This window comes from Globicephala melas, chromosome 12 (assembly GCF_963455315.2).
Source record: "Globicephala melas chromosome 12, mGloMel1.2, whole genome shotgun sequence".
In the NCBI taxonomy this organism is placed as follows: Eukaryota; Metazoa; Chordata; class Mammalia; order Artiodactyla; family Delphinidae; genus Globicephala; species Globicephala melas.
Window position 1 is genome coordinate 38,666,476 of NC_083325.1, and position 17,873 is coordinate 38,684,348.

The 17,873-nt window shown below is 35.7% G+C and overlaps 1 protein-coding gene across 9 annotated transcripts in view; it reads right to left on the reverse strand.

Annotated features, from left to right (window-relative positions):
* Nucleotides 1-17,873, reverse strand: part of SANBR (SANT and BTB domain regulator of CSR) — a 71,759-nt gene that overhangs the window by 30,072 nt on the left and 23,814 nt on the right. For all 9 annotated transcript variants that reach the window (XR_009566167.1, XR_009566169.1, XM_060309386.1 and 6 more), the window contains 3 exons: nucleotides 16,853-16,963; nucleotides 13,555-13,678; nucleotides 10,790-10,942 (listed from right to left, as the gene is read on the reverse strand). Coding sequence is in view for 7 of the 9 variants with exons in the window: in XM_060309386.1 (XP_060165369.1) it covers nucleotides 10,790-10,942; nucleotides 13,555-13,678; nucleotides 16,853-16,963 (388 nt within the window). In the remaining 2 variants the exon portion in view is untranslated. The remainder of the gene's footprint in view (nucleotides 1-10,789; nucleotides 10,943-13,554; nucleotides 13,679-16,852; nucleotides 16,964-17,873) is intronic.

Below are 17,873 nucleotides of genomic sequence, written 5' to 3' on the forward strand. Positions count from 1 at the left end.
AACATTTGCTTTAATGGACAGTATGCCATTGTATGAATAATCACAATTTGCTTATCTATTCTACAGCTGGTGGATGGGTTATTTCCAGTTTGGAACTAGTCCAAGTAGTAGTATTATGAACATTCCTTAACATGTTTCCTGACGCACAAGTGCTCATGTATACCAAATTAAATTACTATCAGCAGTGTATGAGAGTTCTCATTACTCTATGTTCTTGATAACACTTGGTGAGACATTTTAATTGTAGTCATTCTGGTGAGCATGTAGTGGTATCTGTGGTTTTAATTTGCATTTCCCCAATTAAAAATGAGGTTGAGCTCCTTTTCATGTTTACTGAACAACAAGGAACTTTCTGGTGTGAAGTTCCTATTGTCGTTTTCTTATTAATTTGTACAAGTCAAAAAAATCTTAATATGAACCTTTTATGGATATGTGTTGCTAATATCTGGTCCCACCTGTGAGTTTGTCTCCTCAGTTTCAGTTTATTTAATGTAGTTAATGTACTTGAATTTAAAATCTCTCCCTTTATGGTATTACCTTTTAATAGCTTTATAAGTTTTTTATTCTTTTCTGGCTACCCTGCACGGCTTGCGGGATCTTAGCTCCCTGACTAGGGATTGAACCCGCTCCCTCGGCAGTGAGAGCACAAAGTCCTAACCACTGGACTGCCAGGGAATTCCCAGCTTTATTAGCTTTTGTTTCACATATAGGCTTTTTTGGGGGAATAGTTTGGGCTATTTTTTCCCCATTTTGATATCCCAATGTCCCGGTACCTCTTATTGGAAAGTCTATCCTTTGCCCACTGCTCTGTAACGTCACCTCTGTCACAGTAGCTAAGTAGCTTTGAGTACAAAGTACTCAAAGTATCTAAGTAGCTTTGAGTACAGACATTCCTTGGTATCTGTGGGGGATCGGTTCTAGGAGTCCCCATACATACCAAAATCCACAGATTCAACTAACCACAAATTACGTAGTACTGTACATCTTTATTTTTTTAAATTCATGTATAAGTGGACCTACACAGTTCAAACCAGTGTTGTTCAAGGGTTAAATGTATTTCATTCTCTGCTACTGATCCATCTGTTTAATCTTTATCAGTATCACTCTGTCTTAATTAACTAAGACTTAAAATAAATTTTGATACTGAGCAGAGAAAGTACTTCTACCTTTGTGTTCTCTGAGAGTATCTTAGCTATTCTTGGCCCTTTGTATTTCCATAAATATTTCAGGATTAGCTTAGAAAAGTTCCTGATAAAAACCTGTTAGGATTTTTACTGAGATCGCATGGATCTATATAGGTCAGTTTGGTGAACATTTATATCTTTACAATATTGAGTCTGAATCCATGAACATGGTATAAAAATCCATTTTTTAGTTTCATTTTCTCTGAATAATGTTTTATGTTTTCTATATAGAGTTCTTATGTTTTATTTTATTAGATTTATTCCTAGGTACTTATTTTTTAGGCTACTGTAAGTGGTTTCTTTTTATAAATTTCATTTTCTAATCTCATTGGTTTATAGAAATACAACTGATTTTTGTAAATGATTTTTAATAGATCAATCTTAAATTCTTACTAATTCTAATGATTTGTCTGTAGATTCTTCAGGGTTTTCTACATTCACAATTATCATCTGCAAATTATGAGAGCTCTATTCAATCTCTATAACCTTTTAATATTTCTTTTTCTGTGTTAATATACTGTTCAGGACCTCCAGATCAATTTGAATAGAAGTATGTTGACAATGAGCATCCTTAACATGCTCCCAATTTCAAAGGAAAATTTTTCTACATTTCACTATCAAGTGTAATATTTGCTGTAAGTCTTATATTATCTATCCTTTATTAGATTACATCATGTCCCTTTTATTTCCATTAGTAAGAATTTTAAATTATTGTTTCTGCTTTTTTATCATTCCACTCATTCCCTTCACACACATTAATTCAGAAGTTATACACCCTTCTATGCTTTTAGTGGTTACCCTAGAACTTATTACATGTATCCTCGACTTATCAAAGTCTAATTTGTTAATACACTCCCTAATGCAAGACCTTTTAAACTCCATTTCATCACTCTCCCAACTTATAGGCTATTATTATGGGTTTTATTATTATACACTAAAATGTATAGTATATATCAATTATTTTAAAATTGTCTATATGATTAATGTAATTATACATTTATTAAAAACACACACATAAAGCATTACCACTACTGTTTTACCATTATTGCTTCATACAGCCAATGTTCATTTAGATTCACCAATATATTAATTTCTTTCTTTGGTCTTCATTCCTTCCTGTATCTTGAGAACATCCATTAGTATTTCCTTTTTTAAAAAAAAAATTTTTATTTATTTATTTTTATTTATTTGGCTGCACCAGGTCTTAGCTGCATCACGTGGGATCTTTCTTGCAGCATGTGGGATATCTTTAGTTGTGACACGTGGGCTCTTAGTTGCGGTATGTGGGATCTAGTTCCCTGACCAAGGATCGAACCCGGGCCCCCTGCATTGGGAGCGTGTAGTCTTAACCACTGGACCTCCAGGGAAGTCCCAGTATTTCCTTTTTAAAGCAGTTTGCTAGCTGCAAATTCTTTCAATTTTTCTTTGCCTAAAAAATCTTTATTTTGCTTTCATTCTCAAAGGATATTTAAGGAAGGCACAGATTTTCTAGATTATTAACTATTTCTTTTGTCATACTGCAGACCTAGTAGAGGGACTTCCCTGGTGGTGCAGTGGTTAAGAATCTGCCTGCCAATGCAGGGGACACGGGTTTGAGTCCTGGTCCGGGAAGATTCCACATGCCATGGAGCAACTACCGAACCTGCACTCTAGAGTCCGCAAGCCACAACTACTGAGCCCACGCGCCTAGAGCCTGTGCTCCGCAACAAGAGAAGCCACCACAATGGGAAGACTGTGCACCACAACAGAGTAGCCCCCACCTGCCACAACTAGAGGAAGCCCATGCGTAGCAACGAAGACCCAACACAGCCAAAAACAAACAAATAAATAAATAAATTTATAAAAACAAAACAAAACAAACAAAAAAGACCTAGTGGACTATACCTTGGCTTCCATTGCTATTGCTGAGATGTAAACTCTAATTATTGATTTTTTGAAGAGATTCTATACTTTTTCCCTCTGGTTGCTTTAAAAATGCTCTTTTTGTTTTCCGCAGTTTCATTATGATAGGTATGGGTATGATTTTTTTTTTCTGAAAGACATTCTTTTTTTAAACTAAAAAATTTTTTTTCTTCCAGTTTATTGAGATATAATTGACCTACAGCACTGTAGAAGTTTAAGGAATACAGCATAATGATTTGATTTACATACATTATTAAGTTATTATCGCAATAAGCTTAGTGAACATCCATCATCTCATATAGGTACAGAATTAAAGAAATAGAAGATTTTTTTCTCTTGGGACAAGAACTCTTAGGATTCACTCTCTTAACATTTATATATAACAGTTACATTTATCATGTTGTATATTACAGGATTTCTTATCTTATTGGGAGTCAATGAAATTCTTGAATCTATAAATTAATATCTCTCAATAATTCTGAAATATCTTAGCCATTATCTCTTCAAATTTTGCCTCTGATCCATTCTTTTTCTCTTCTAAGGGGAAACCCCATTAAAAACTTAGACCTTCTCACACAAAAACACAAATACTGTATGATTCCACAATAGAGGTAGTCAAATGCATAGAGACAAAGTAGAGTGGTGGTTGCCAGGAGGCAATGGGAATTGTTCATTAGGTAGAGAGTTTCAGCTTTGCAAGAGGAAAGAGTTCTGGAGATGGGCTGCACAACAGGAATATATTTAACATTACTGAACTGTATGCTTAAAAAATGATGATGGGGACTTCCCTGGTGGTGCAGTGGTTAAGAATCCGCCTGCCAGTGCAGGGGACATGGGTTCGAGCCCTGCTCCGGGAAGATCCCACATGCCACGGAACAACTAAGCGCGTGCGTCACAACTCCTGAGCCTGTGCTCTAGAGCCCGTGAGCCACAACTACTGAGCCCACGTGCCACAACTACTGAAGCCCGCGAGCCTAGAGCCCATGCTCTGCAACAAGAGAAGCCACCGCATTGAGAAACCCATGTACCACAACAAAGAGTAGCCCCCGCTCACTGCAACTAGAGAAAGCCCGTGCACAGCAACGGAGGCCCAATGCAACCAAAAAAAAAAAAAAAAAAAAGGCAAATTTATGTTACGTTTACTTTACAGTTAAAAAATATTAGACATGTACTCTCTAGGTCTCTTACTTTCTTTTATATTTCTCATAATTTTGTCTGTCTGTGCTTCATTCTGGATAGTTTCTTCTGACTTTTATCTTTCATTTTACTAATTTTTCAGCTATAACTAAGTTGCTGTTAAATTTGCCACTGATCTTAAATTTGTTATTACGTTTTTCAGTAGTAGCATTTCTATTTGTTTTTATTTAAACTCTCTGTCACTTTAAAAAAATATATATTTATTTATTTATTTGGCTGCGCTGGGTCTTAGTTGTGGCATGTGGAATCTTTTCAGTTGCTGCATGCGGGATCTTTAGTTGCATGCATGTGAACTCTTAGTTGTGGCATGTGGGATCTAGTTCCCTGACCAGGGATCAAACCCAGGCCCCCTGCATTGGGAGCGTGGAGTCTTAGCTACTGGACCACCAGGGAAGTCCTTCTTTGTCACTTTTTATAGTTTATAATTCCCTGTCAAAAATTTCTGAACTTGGCTTCTATCAACTTAAACTAGTAATCTTACTATGTGTCAATAATTCCAATATGTGAGTTCTCTGTCATTTATTTTTGTTGTCTAAGTTCTGCTGTTCCCATTCTTGGTAACTTATTTTCATCTATGTCAGGTTATCTTTGTATGCTGAATATTTTGTTTAAAAATTTTTTTGTATAAATAATTTGAGGTATAGAATAATGTTCTCTTTCTTCAAAGAGGATGTTTATTGCTTTTGCCAGATGTCTGGGGACCATGGCAATCCAGGATTACCTTAACCCAAGTTCAGGGCCTGAATTTCTTAGGCTACCCAAATAAATCAAAACCAGGTTGCTATTCAATCAAGGGAAGGTTTGCTTCTCGTTTCCTCTTATTTTCTTTGGGATACCAACACAAAGTGTAGGGCTGGGGATGTTATTCATTAATGTCCCCATTCTTGGCATCCTAACTACTGGACCTGATAGGCACCAAAAGCTCAGCCCAGACTCTCAGCTGTCTCTTTCAGTTTGGTCATCACCTCCAGGACAAAAATGGCCCTAAGTGCTGGCTCACTTCTTTGGGTTCCCATCATCTCTTATATCTTAACACTAATTCCCCATTAGCTCTTTGATGCTTTTAATATAATCTTTACAGTTATATTTCATACTTCTTTTTTTAGTTACCTTTTGATGGGAGGATTAGTCTGAATTACTTAGTCTGCCATTACTGGAAATATAACTCACCAAATGAGCTATTCATATTTCACTTAGTCTAAGAAATCACTTTAATCAATTTCCATGATGTTGCACACCAGACTTAAAATACAATTTAGCTGCTATTTATTCCTGAATCCTCTCACAATGAATGGAATATCAGTAGTCAATACAAGCAGTAAATAGACAACAAAAAGCCAAAGAGATACAACTCTTAGAAATATTGTTCAAAGTGATATAAATGTGACAGTTAAAAGAGAAGCTTGACCATAAAGAAATGCAATGACTAAATCATGTTACTGCAAAAACATAACAATAATCATGAATTAATGCAATTATCTTGGGCCTATCAAAGCAAACCCCATTTTGCTTAAAGTCTCATGCCCCATTTAAATAGCTTTGTGTGAAAAGCATTATCTAAAACTTTAAACATGAACATGAACATTATAAGGGTAACCTATTTATTACTTCACCAATAAAATTTCTGACTAATCAAAACTGCTAATTGGATCGTAAATATAACAAATTTCTTAATCCAGCTTAAATTTCATGATCCATCATTTTAATAACATCTATGGCTAATACTCCAAATTCCTTGCCCCTAAATTTCATTATACTCATCAGGATGAGCTCAAATACCTACTTTCTCTATGCCTGCACTCAAGCAGCTAAGGACTGATGGAGAGAGTGATATAAAAAGGCATGTTGGATTTCACTGTAAATTCATGATCACCAATCTCCAAAGGGCTTCCAAACTGTCTCATAACCTACAAGATTTCTTTGGAAAATTCACTCTCCTGGTTTCCAAAAAGACTATTTCAAACCTTTGGTACTTCTTTCAAACCTTGGACCCTTCTCTCTTCCCCCTCATTCTTTTTTTTTTTTAATAAAGAATTCTTTTATTTTTTTAGATTTATTTATTATTTATTTATTTATTTGTATTTGTATTTTTTGGCTGCCTTGGGTCTTAGTTGCTGCACTTGGGATCTTCACTGTGGTGCGCAGGCTTCTCTCTAGTTATGGCGTGTGAGTTTTCTCTCTCTAGTTGTGGTGCGCGGGCTCCAGGGCATGTGGGCTCTGTAGTTTGCGGCACGCAGGCTCTAGTTGAGGTGCGTGAGCTCAGTAGTTGTGGCACGTGGGCTTAGCTGCCCTGCAGCATGTGGGTTCTTAGTTCCCTGACCAGGGATCGAACCCGCCTCCCCTGCATTGTAAGGTGGATTCTTTACCACTGGACCACCAGGGAAGTCCCTTCCCCCTCATTCTTAGCAGATGACTTTACCTTCTACTTTACAGAGAACAGAAAAGATAATAGGTTAGAACAATTTATCATCCAAATGACAAAAACACAATTTTACTATTATCTGCAACCATCCTACTCTTCTCTCCTGTTATAATAGAGGGGCTGCCCTTCCTCCTCTCTAAACAAATACTGCCATATGTGCTTAAAATTGCACCTTATCCTGCCTCCTCATAAACCTTGTACTATCAATCTCTCCTCCTCAACTGGATCCTTCTTACTGACTTTTTAAAATGTCTCTCCTACAGTCTCTTCAATAAGTGGTGCTGGGAAAACTGGACAGCTACATGTGAAAGAATGAATTTAGGACATTCTCTAACACCATACACAAAAATACACTCAAAATGGATTAAAAACCTACATGTAAGGCCAGATACTATAAAACTCTTAGAGGAAAACATACGCAGAACACTCCCTAACATAAATAGCAGCAATATCTTTTTTGATCTACCTCCTAGAGTAATGAAAATAAAAACAAAAATAAACAAATGGGACCTAATTAAACTTAAAAGCTTTTGCACAGCAAAGGAAGCTACAAACAAAACGAAAAGACAACCCACAGAATGGGAGAAAATATTTGCAAATGACGAGACCGACAAGGGACTAATCTCCCAAATATACAAACAGCTCATGCAGCTCAATATCAAAAAAAGCAAACAACCCAACCAAAAAGTGGGCAGAAGTGTACACACTGCTGTATTTAAAACAGATAACCAACAACAAGGTCCTAATGTATAGCACAGGGAACTATATTCAATATCCTGTGACAAACCATAATGGAAAAGAATATTAAAAAAGTATGCATATATGTGTATAACTGAGTCACTTTGCTGTAGAGCAGAGATTGGTACAACATTGTAAATCAACTATACTTCAATTAAAAAAAAACGAAAGAAAGTAAAAATAAAATAGACAACCAACAAGAACCTACTGTATAGCACAGGGAACTGTGCTCAATATTCTGTAATAACCTAAATGGGAAAATAATTTGAAAAAGAATGGAAAAAATAAAAATATTTTTTAAAAAAAGAAAAAAATGGGTGGAAGATCTAAATAGACCTTTCTCCAAAAAAGACATACAGATGGCCAAAAAGCACATGAAAAGATGCTCAACATCACTAATTATTAGAGAAACACAAATCAAAACTACAATGAGGTATTACCTCACACGGGTCAGAATGCCCATCCTCAAAAAATCTACACACAATAAATGCTGGAGAGGGTGTGGAGAAAAGAGAACCCTCCTACACTGTTGGTGGCAATGTAAATTGGTACAACCATTATGGAGAGCAGTATGGAGGTTCCTTAAAAAACTAAATATAGAACTACCATATGACCCAGCAATCCCACTCGTGGGCATATACCCAGAGAAAAGCATAATTCGAAAAGATTACATGCACCCCAATGTTCATTGCAGCACTATTTACAATAGCCAAGACATGGAAGCAACCTAAATGTCCATCAAAAGACGAATGGATAAAGAAGATGTGGAATATTACTCAGCCATAAAAAAGAAGATAATGCCATTTGCAGCAACATAGATGGACCTAGAGATTGTCACACTGAGTGAAGTAAGTCAGACAGAGAAAGACAAATATCATATGATATTGCTTATAAGTTGAATCTAAAAAAATGGTATAAATGAACTTATTTACAAAACAGAAATAGAGTCACAGATGTAGAAAACGGATATTGGGACTGACATATACACACTACTATATATAAAATAGATAACTAATAAGGACCTACTGTATAGCACAGGGAACTCTATTCAATACTCTGTAATGGGACTTTCCTGGTGGTCCAGTGGTTAAGATCCTGTGCTCCCAATGCAGGGGGCCTGTGTTCTACCCCTGGTCAGGGAGCTAGACCTCACATGCTGCAACAAAGATCCTGCATGCCACAACTAAAAGATCCCACATGCGGCAACGAAGATCCTGTGTGCTAAGACCCAGCACAGCCAAATAAATAAATATTAAAAAAACAAAACTCTGTAATGACCTACATGAGAAAAGAATCTAAAAAAGAGCAGATACATGTATATGCATAACTGATTCACTTTGCTATACACCTGAAACTAACACAACATTGTAAATCAACTATACTCCAATAAAAAATTTTTTTAAAAGACAGAAACAATAAATATCCATAACCTAATTATTGATCCATCTTCTCCCCTTCTCAAATTTCCCAAAAGAGTTGTTAATCACACTGTTTCCATTTGCTTTTCTTCTACTCACTCCTCAACCCATACTAATCTGGCTTCTGAATCTAGCACTCCATCAAAACAGTTCTTCACACTTAAGAATTCCAGGTCACCAAAGCCAAAAGACACATTTCTTTCATTATTTTATTTGACCTCTTAGCAATAATTGGCATCGTGGACACTCTCTCCATCTTCAAATACTGCTCCCTTGACTTTCATGACAACATTCTTGGTTTACTCTGTCCCCTCCTGATCATTCTCCTTTGCAGGATCATGCTTCTCTATCAAACCAATAAATGTTGGAGTTTCTCTAGGCTCTGTTGTAGACCCTCTGCTCTTATGCTCACCTATACCTGCTGGCTTCAATTATCACTTATTTGCAAGACTTAGAAATTATTATCTATAGCCTAGCCACTCTCTAAGCACCAAAACCCACGTATCTAACACTCTTTGCCTGGTTATCTCATAAAGTACCTCAAACTCAAAATGTCTAAACCAGAACTCATGAGCTCCTCTCCAGACCTGATTCCTCTGTTGTTTTCCTCCTCAGTGAATAGCACCACCATCTATCCAGTAGCAGAAGCAAGAAACTGAGTCATCCTTGACTCCTCCAATCCCCTCTGTGAAATAATCCAATAGGTCAATTCAGTTTTACTTCCTAAATACTGAATTCATCCATTTCTCTTTGTCTCCACTGCCCTAGTCCAAGTCACCGTCATCTCCCTAAGACTACTCTGATAGTTCCCCTTGTACCTGACTCCACTGACTATTCCCTAAGCCGTTCTCCACACACAATTGATATTTTCAAAATCTGAAATAAAGAAGAAACTAAAGCACAGCCTAGGAGGCCCCGCCCCTGCATGGCTGGCACCTGCTGACCTCTCCAGCCCCGTCTTCAGCCATGCATGTTTTTTAGAACAGGCACAGTTTCTTTCAGTCTCATTTACCCACTGTGTTCCTTTTGGCCTTGCTGTTCTGACCAAAGGGCTCTTTCCCTTCCTCTTTGCCTCACATTCTCCTACCCACCCTTCAGATCTCTGTGCCAACTCCTTACGGAGGGAGGCTTTCCCTGATTTCAACGTCCAGATCAAACCAGCCTATTACAGAAATTCTTCAAACATTCCTTTGCCTGCTTTTCCCCCCCTTTTGACATTATTGCCTGAACTGTAAGCTCCATGGAGGCAGAAACTACCCAGTTTTACACACTACTCTCTGCCTTGCACAGTCTGCGACACAACTTTGGCACTTCATAAATATTTACTGTATGGGTGATGATGACGAAGACCTGAAGGTTCCTTTCGTCCATTCACGAAACTTAATTACATAACATTTCCAAGAATGTGAGTGATCAAGGACTCTAACCTAGAGCAATACTCATATATTCCACCAAGATACATGTGCAAGGATGTTCACTGCAACACTGTAATATTATTAATCTGGAAACAACCTAAATGTTCATCAATAGGAGACTGGTTCAATAAATTGTGAAATACGCACAGCTTGGAATATTACACAGCAGTTAATATTACACAGAATGGTCACCTAATTATATTATTGAGTGAAAAAGGCAAACTAAAGAATAACATGAATAGTCTGATCCTATTTCCAGAATGAAAAACAACATATAGTTTGTGCCTGAAACGTATAAAACAAGGTCTGAAAGGAACCTCTAAGAAGAGATGTAGAATGAGGGAGTGGTGTGAAGAGAGATTTCTATTTTTTACTATACTTACCTATGCATTGCTTTAAGTCTCTTCTACATGAATGTATATTTACATTTTAAAAACAATAAAAGAGGAAAAGACTTAAATACAAAGTGTTAGTGAGTGCTGTAATTACAAAAGGGCATCATTCAAAATTTACCTTTGTAAGCTGAGTGGGGTCAAACCGAAGAACCTTTTGGTTACAGCAGGGATAGATTCCAGTGCCAACAGAACTTAGCGAACTTCCTGCAGTAGGATAAATCACTGTTTCTGAGTGATATTGACAATGTGAAAACTCTATACACAGAAAAGCCTGAATAAAAGAAATACGTAAAATCAAGTATTATTCCCACAATGAAATTATACATCTCAAAAATACTTCACTCAAGACCACATACTGTATGTTCCATCACATAAAACACAAGAGACACAAGGCAGATTTGTGGTTGCCTGGTGTTAAAAGTGAGACAGGGTTGGGGAATGGCAGCAAATGGACATGAGGGATCTTTCTGGGGTGATGGAAATGTACTAAAGTTAGATGGTGGTGATGGTTGCACAACTCTGTAAATTTATTAAAAATCAGTAAATTGTACACTTAAAGTGAGTGATTTTTATGGCACGTAATTATACCTCAATACAGCTATTAAAAAACAAAATCAAAAACACTAAGTTCAGATGAGTTAAATTGATCCTGATGTACATCTAATTTTATAATTGGTCAATCACATAAGAGGTTTTCCAATGGAAAAAATTAAATAAAAATTTGCCTCACTTATTCTTTTTTTTTTTTTCTCACTTATTCTTTGACATATTTTTTTAAGGTAAATACTTAGCATCAGTATTAGTGACAACTATGGAGTAACCTTGAATCACTGGTGAAAATCTTATCGAAGTTTAATTGTAAAATTAATAGTCATGTTTCAGATACATTTATAAGTTGGTAAGATAATTTAAAGAAAATAAAAAGATCCTGAACACAAAAGCAAGAAAGGATAGTCTATAATTCAGAATTCTTAGTTGTTAGTTCCAATTATGATTTTCAAATAATAGATTTTAATTAAAATTTTCTGCATCTGATAAAAGCTATAAGGTGTACACTCATACAAAGTATTTTGCATACAAACTATTTTATGAGTTTATGAACTCTCCATAGTAAAATATTAAGTATTATAAATCAAGACAATTTCCTATGAAGAAGAGAAAAAAATCCTTCAAATTTTCTGCATTCTGACATGCTAAACAAGTCAGGTTTTAGAAGCCTGATATCCTTGATTATAAGCGACACTCCATTGTGGGGAGGACCACTACACAGCTATTAAGTTAAAAAAAACAACAACACACCAAAAAACCAACCTGACAATATCAAGTGCTAGTGAAGATGTTGGGTAACTGGAACTCCCATACATAGCTGGAAGGAATGCAAAGTGGTTCAGGGACTTTGGGAAACTGTTAGGCATGGTAAATGTTAAGCTTACATTTACCATCAATCCAGCGATCCTACTTCTAGGTAACTACCCGAGAGAAACATATTCACATGAAAGCCTGTAAGGGAATGTTTATAGATGCTTTCTTCATAATGGCCCCAAACTAGAAACACCTACAGTCCTTTGCTGGTAAGTGAATAAACATACTGGGATATATTCATATGATGGACTACTACCTAAGGCTAAAAAGGAACAAATTGATAGATACAAAAATGTGAATAAATTTCAAATCCATTTTCCTAAGTAAAAGAAGCTAGACTCAAAAAGCTAAAACTGGGCTTCCCTGGTGGCGCAGTGGTTGAGAGTCCGCCTGCCCATGCAGGGGACACGGGTTCGTGCCCCGGTCCGGGAAGATCCCACATGCCGTGGAGCTGCTGGGCTCGTGAGCCATGGCCGCTGAGCCTGCGCGTCCGGAGCCTGTGCTCCGCAACGGGAGAGGCCACAACAGTGAGAGGCCCGCGTACCGCAAAAAAAAAAAAAAAAAGCTAAAACTGTATGACACTCTGGAAAAGCCAAAACTATAGAGACAATAAACAGAACAGTGGTTGTCAGAGCCTGGGGTGGAAGAAGGAATTGACTAAAAACGGGCACGAGGGAATTTTTTAGGCTGACAGAAGTGGTCTATGCTTTGATTGTGATGGTAGTTACATGACTGTATGAGTTTGTCAAACCTCACAAAAGGATAAATTTTACTGTATGTAAATTATACTTTAATCAATCAAGATTTTAAAAATTGTGGGGACATAGGGAGTCCACTGCTCTTCCTTCCTTCTACTGAAAATAATTACCCAAGTGAGAGAGGAAAAGAACTGGGGGCTGGGAGACCTGAGGGATTCAAAAAAATTTTATGTAGAACACTCTGGATTTATACATAAGACTAATCTGGAATGACTGCAACCAATAAAGATCTATTTATTCTAGAAAAGGATTTATTATAGGTACCTTCAAATAGCAAGCTTTCTTGTGCTCTTATGATAGACTTCATTTAGAAGAAAATGAACAAAACCTTTCTGGTAACACAATTATTTTAACAAGAAGGGCATATCTCATTAGTATCCTATCTGCAAGGGTGTTTCTGAATTTCTAAAGAAATTTATGGACTAACAGAGAAACAGTTTGGCTGGAAATAATGAAAGGCAGTGAGAATTCTGTTATCTTTTTTCCATTGAAAAAAATGGATTTGATCACTTAAAACCTGTTGGTTTTATAAAAATTCATCAAGTCATTGATTGTTTCAGCAATGGAAATAAAATAGAGGAAGAACCATAGTATGAGAAATGAAGTCAGATGCAAGCAATGTTTAATAGCACCATCGTTTTGACACTAGTTTCTTAAAAAGATGTCAGATATTGTACAAACACACCCTAATTAAACAGCATATATCAAAAGAGCCTGCTCTCAATGTTTGCAGAGCAGGATATTAAAAAAAGACAAAACTCACCTGATAACATCTTGAACAAGTTAGCCAGTTGACTGTTCCCCACAAGCGCCAATATACATCTCTCCAAGATTTTAATTCTTCAGAAAGACTATTCAAATACTCATGAACATCCCAAGTCTTATCTCTGGGGAAAAGAGCTTCAGTTGTTATATTATTTTACACTCAAGCAATATAAACAATTTAGTTCAAACAAATATTTTAAAATTTGTGACATAGTTCCAAGAACGTTCCCCAAAAGATGGCTGTGGAATGGACTACATTGAATGGTAGGTAAAATTTCATTTGGGAGTTTGTTTATTCTTTTTTTTTCCTGTGGACAACAGAAAAAGTTGTGACAGACTGAATGCCAAATTATTTTACTACGCTAGATAAAGCGTTATAAATTAAATATAGTTTGAGCAGGCTAACAGTTGGAACTTAGGCTTAGGTTGCTAAATGGAACCTTTTATTCTAATTGTACATACTACAAAATAATTATTAAATATTGGTGATTCTAAACATTCCATTAATGTATTAGTTCTTTATATTATTTTCACAAGGCATTTTCTAGTAGTTGAGTAATAAATTAATGAAGAATCAGGTCTTGGTAATAACACATTTGTAAGTTATGTGATATAAACTTATAAAAAAACAGGCAAGGCTTATAACTCCATTTGCTATGGTCATATGTAACAGGTTCCTATTTTTGTCTAAGTCCCCAATCTTTTTGAACTTTTGTTAGTTTTGTCCTTAGTTCAATAAATAACAAAATGCCATCATGTTATTAGAAATTACATCTGTTTTAGGTTAAAGACATTTTTGAAAAATGTCATCCACAACTGATTTGCAGGAAAATACTTTGAATAAAACAACAAAACTGGATGTCGAAGTTAATATCCATTTATTCACATAGTAATATTAATACTTATTGCTGTCAAAATGGAAGTAATTTTCAAAATGTAAATCAAGTCTCAAGATAAAAAAGTATAAAATTTGATAAAGGAGGCAAGGATATACAATGGAGAAAAGATAGTCTCTTCAATAAGTGGTGCTGGGAAAACTGGACAGCTACATGAAAAAGAATGAAATTAGAACACTCCCTAGCACCATACACAAAAATAAACTCAAAATGGATTAAAGACCTAAATGTAAGGCCAGACACTATAAAATTCTTAGAGGAAAGCATAGGAAGAACACTCTTTGACATAAATCACAGCGAGATCTTTTTTGATCCACCTCCTAGAGTAATGGAAATAAAAACAAAAATAAACAAATGGGACCTAATGAAACTTCAAAACTTTTGCAAAGCAAAGGAAACCATAAACAAGACGAAAAGACAACCCTCAGAATGGGAGAAAATATTTGCAAACGAATCAACGGACAAAGGATTAATCTCCAAAATATATAAACAGCTCATGCAGCTCAATATTAAAAAAGCAAACAACCCAATCCAAAAATGGGTAGAAGACCTAAATAGACATTTCTCCAAAGGAGACATACAGATTGCCAAAAAGCACATGAAAAGCTGCTCAACATCACTAATTATTAGAGAAATGCAAATCAAAACTACAATGAGGTATCACCTCACACCATTTAGAATGGGCATCATCAGAAAATCTACAAACAACAAATGCTGGAGAGGGTGTGGAGAAAAGGGAACCCGCTTGCACTGTTGGTGGGAATGTAAATTGATACAGCCACTATGGAGAACAGTATGCAGGTTCCTTTAAAAACTAAAAATAGAATTACCATATGATCCAGCAATCCCACTACTGGGCATATACCCAGAGAAAACCATAATTCCAAAAGACACATGCACCCCAATGTTCATTGCAGCACTACTGACAATAGCCAGGTCATGGAAGCAACCTAAATGCCCATCGACAGATGAATGGATAAAGAAGATGTGGTACATATATACAATGGAATATTACTCAGCCATAAAAAGGAACGAAATTAGGTCATTTGTAGAGACGTGGATGGATCTAGAAACTGTCACACAGAGTGCAGTCAGTCAGGAAGAGAAAAACAAATATCGTATATTAACGCATGTATGTGGAACCTAGAAAAATGGTACAGATGAACCGGTTTGCAGGGCAGAAGTTGAGACACAGATGTAGAGAACAAACGTATGCACACCAAGGGGAGAAAGCCGCGGGGAGGGTGGGGATGGTGGTATGATGAATTGGGCGATTGGGATTAACATGTACACTGATGTGTATAAAATTGATGACGAATAAGAACCTGCTGTATTAAAAAAAATCCCAAGTGCTTATAATAACTAATGTATATTCCCTTTATTATATGGAGAGAAAAATGAAATATTTTAATGTTGACTGTGCTATTATTAACACTAGGGTCAAATGTCATGTGTTTCTCTGAGTTTCTGTTTTAATGTTTAAAATATGAAATCTAACATTTGTAGGGTTTTTTCTTTAGTAAAAGTACTGTACATTTTTAATACAGGAAAAAAAGCAAACGAAAATCATCCATAATACTATCACTCAAAGGTAAAACCACAGTTAACATTTTAGTGAACATGTTTCTAGTTCTGTTTTATAACCTGTTTTTTTCTTATTTAATTTACCACTAACAATTTTCTGTGTGAGTATATATTCTTTTACATTCTCAAAGGCTGCACATTAAGAATTGATTAGATGTTTTATATAGATATACTATTTTACGGATATATCTTAGTTCACTTAATCATTTGAGTGTTTTTTTTACTTTTTCTTATTTATATAGAGCAATAAATGTCCTTATTAAGTGCTTTCACAAATCAACATTACCTCTCTGAATAAATTCCTAGCAGTAGGATACTGTCAGAGAATATACATATATATTTTGAAGTTTTTGTTATCCTGAGACATTATACCGATTTATAACACTCTCTCCCTACTCCCCAACTCAGGATGAGAACCAGTTTTGAACTTAAAGGGGAATTAAAAAGGACGATGCATTAATGGAATACTGACAAAGCATGAAGAATAAATTACAAAAAATCCAATTTTAAAGACAATTTGCGTCACTCACCAAAATTTATCTGAAAGTAAATTTGGTTGTCTTCTCAAAAACACTTATATAATAGATAACTAAAATCTGTTAGTGAAAAGAAATCATTTTAATGGCACTGATCAGAATATCTTTCAAGATAAAATAAAGCTTTTACAACAATTTTGTTTTGAAAGTAGCATCTTTCTAAATCAAAGTTGGATCATTGCAGAAAAGATATTATCCTATTCCTTATAAAAGTAGTTTTGCTTTTAATAAATACACTATTAATTCACATTTAAAAAGCTGTATTTTATTTTCACTACACCTTATATGAATGTAGATAATATTTCCATGTTGATCCACATTGATTTTTCCAGGAATGCACGGAATTCTTCTTTCTGTTTCTTTTGTTAAAAGTTTCTTACACAAACAGCATCTATAACACAAAGATACAATCAAAAAAAACAAACAACCCGATTAAAAAATGGCCAGAGGAACTGAACTGACATTTTTCCAAAGAGGAAATACAGATGGCCAAAAGGCACATGAAAAGATGTTCAACATCTAATCATCAGGGAAATGAAAATCATGACCACGATGAGATATCACCTCACATCCATCAGAATGGATATCATCAAAAAGAACATAAATAACAAATGTTGGCAAGGATGTGGAGAAAAGGGAACCCCTGTACATTGTTAGTGGGAATGTAAATTGGTGCTGCCACTGTGGAAACAGTATGGAGGTTTCTCAAAAAACTAAAAATAGAACTACCATATGACCCAGCAATTCCACTCCTGGGTATATATCAAAAAAAAAAACAAAAAACCAAAAAACTAATTTAAAAAGATACATGCACCCCCCAATGTTCATAGCAGCATTATTTGTAATAGCCAAGATACGTAAGCAACCTAAGTTCCATCAACAGATGAATGGATAAAGAAGATGTGGTGTACACACACACACACAGGAATATTACTCAGCCATAAAAAATGAAATTTTGTCATTTGCAGCAACATACATAGACTTGGAGGGCATCATGCTAAGTGAAATAAGTCAGACAGAGAAAGACAAATGCTATATGTTATCACTCATATGTGGAATCTAAAAAATACAACAAACTAGTGAATATAACAAAAAGGAAGCAGACTCACAGATACAGAGAACAGACTAGTGGTTACCAGTGGGGAAAGGGTAGGGAGGGGCAAAATAGAGGTGGGGGAGTGGGAGATACAAACTATTGGGTATAAGATAGGCTCAAGGATGTATTGTACAACACAAGGAATATAGCCAATATTGTGTAATAACTGTAAATGGAAAGTAAACTTTAAAAATTGTATAAAAAA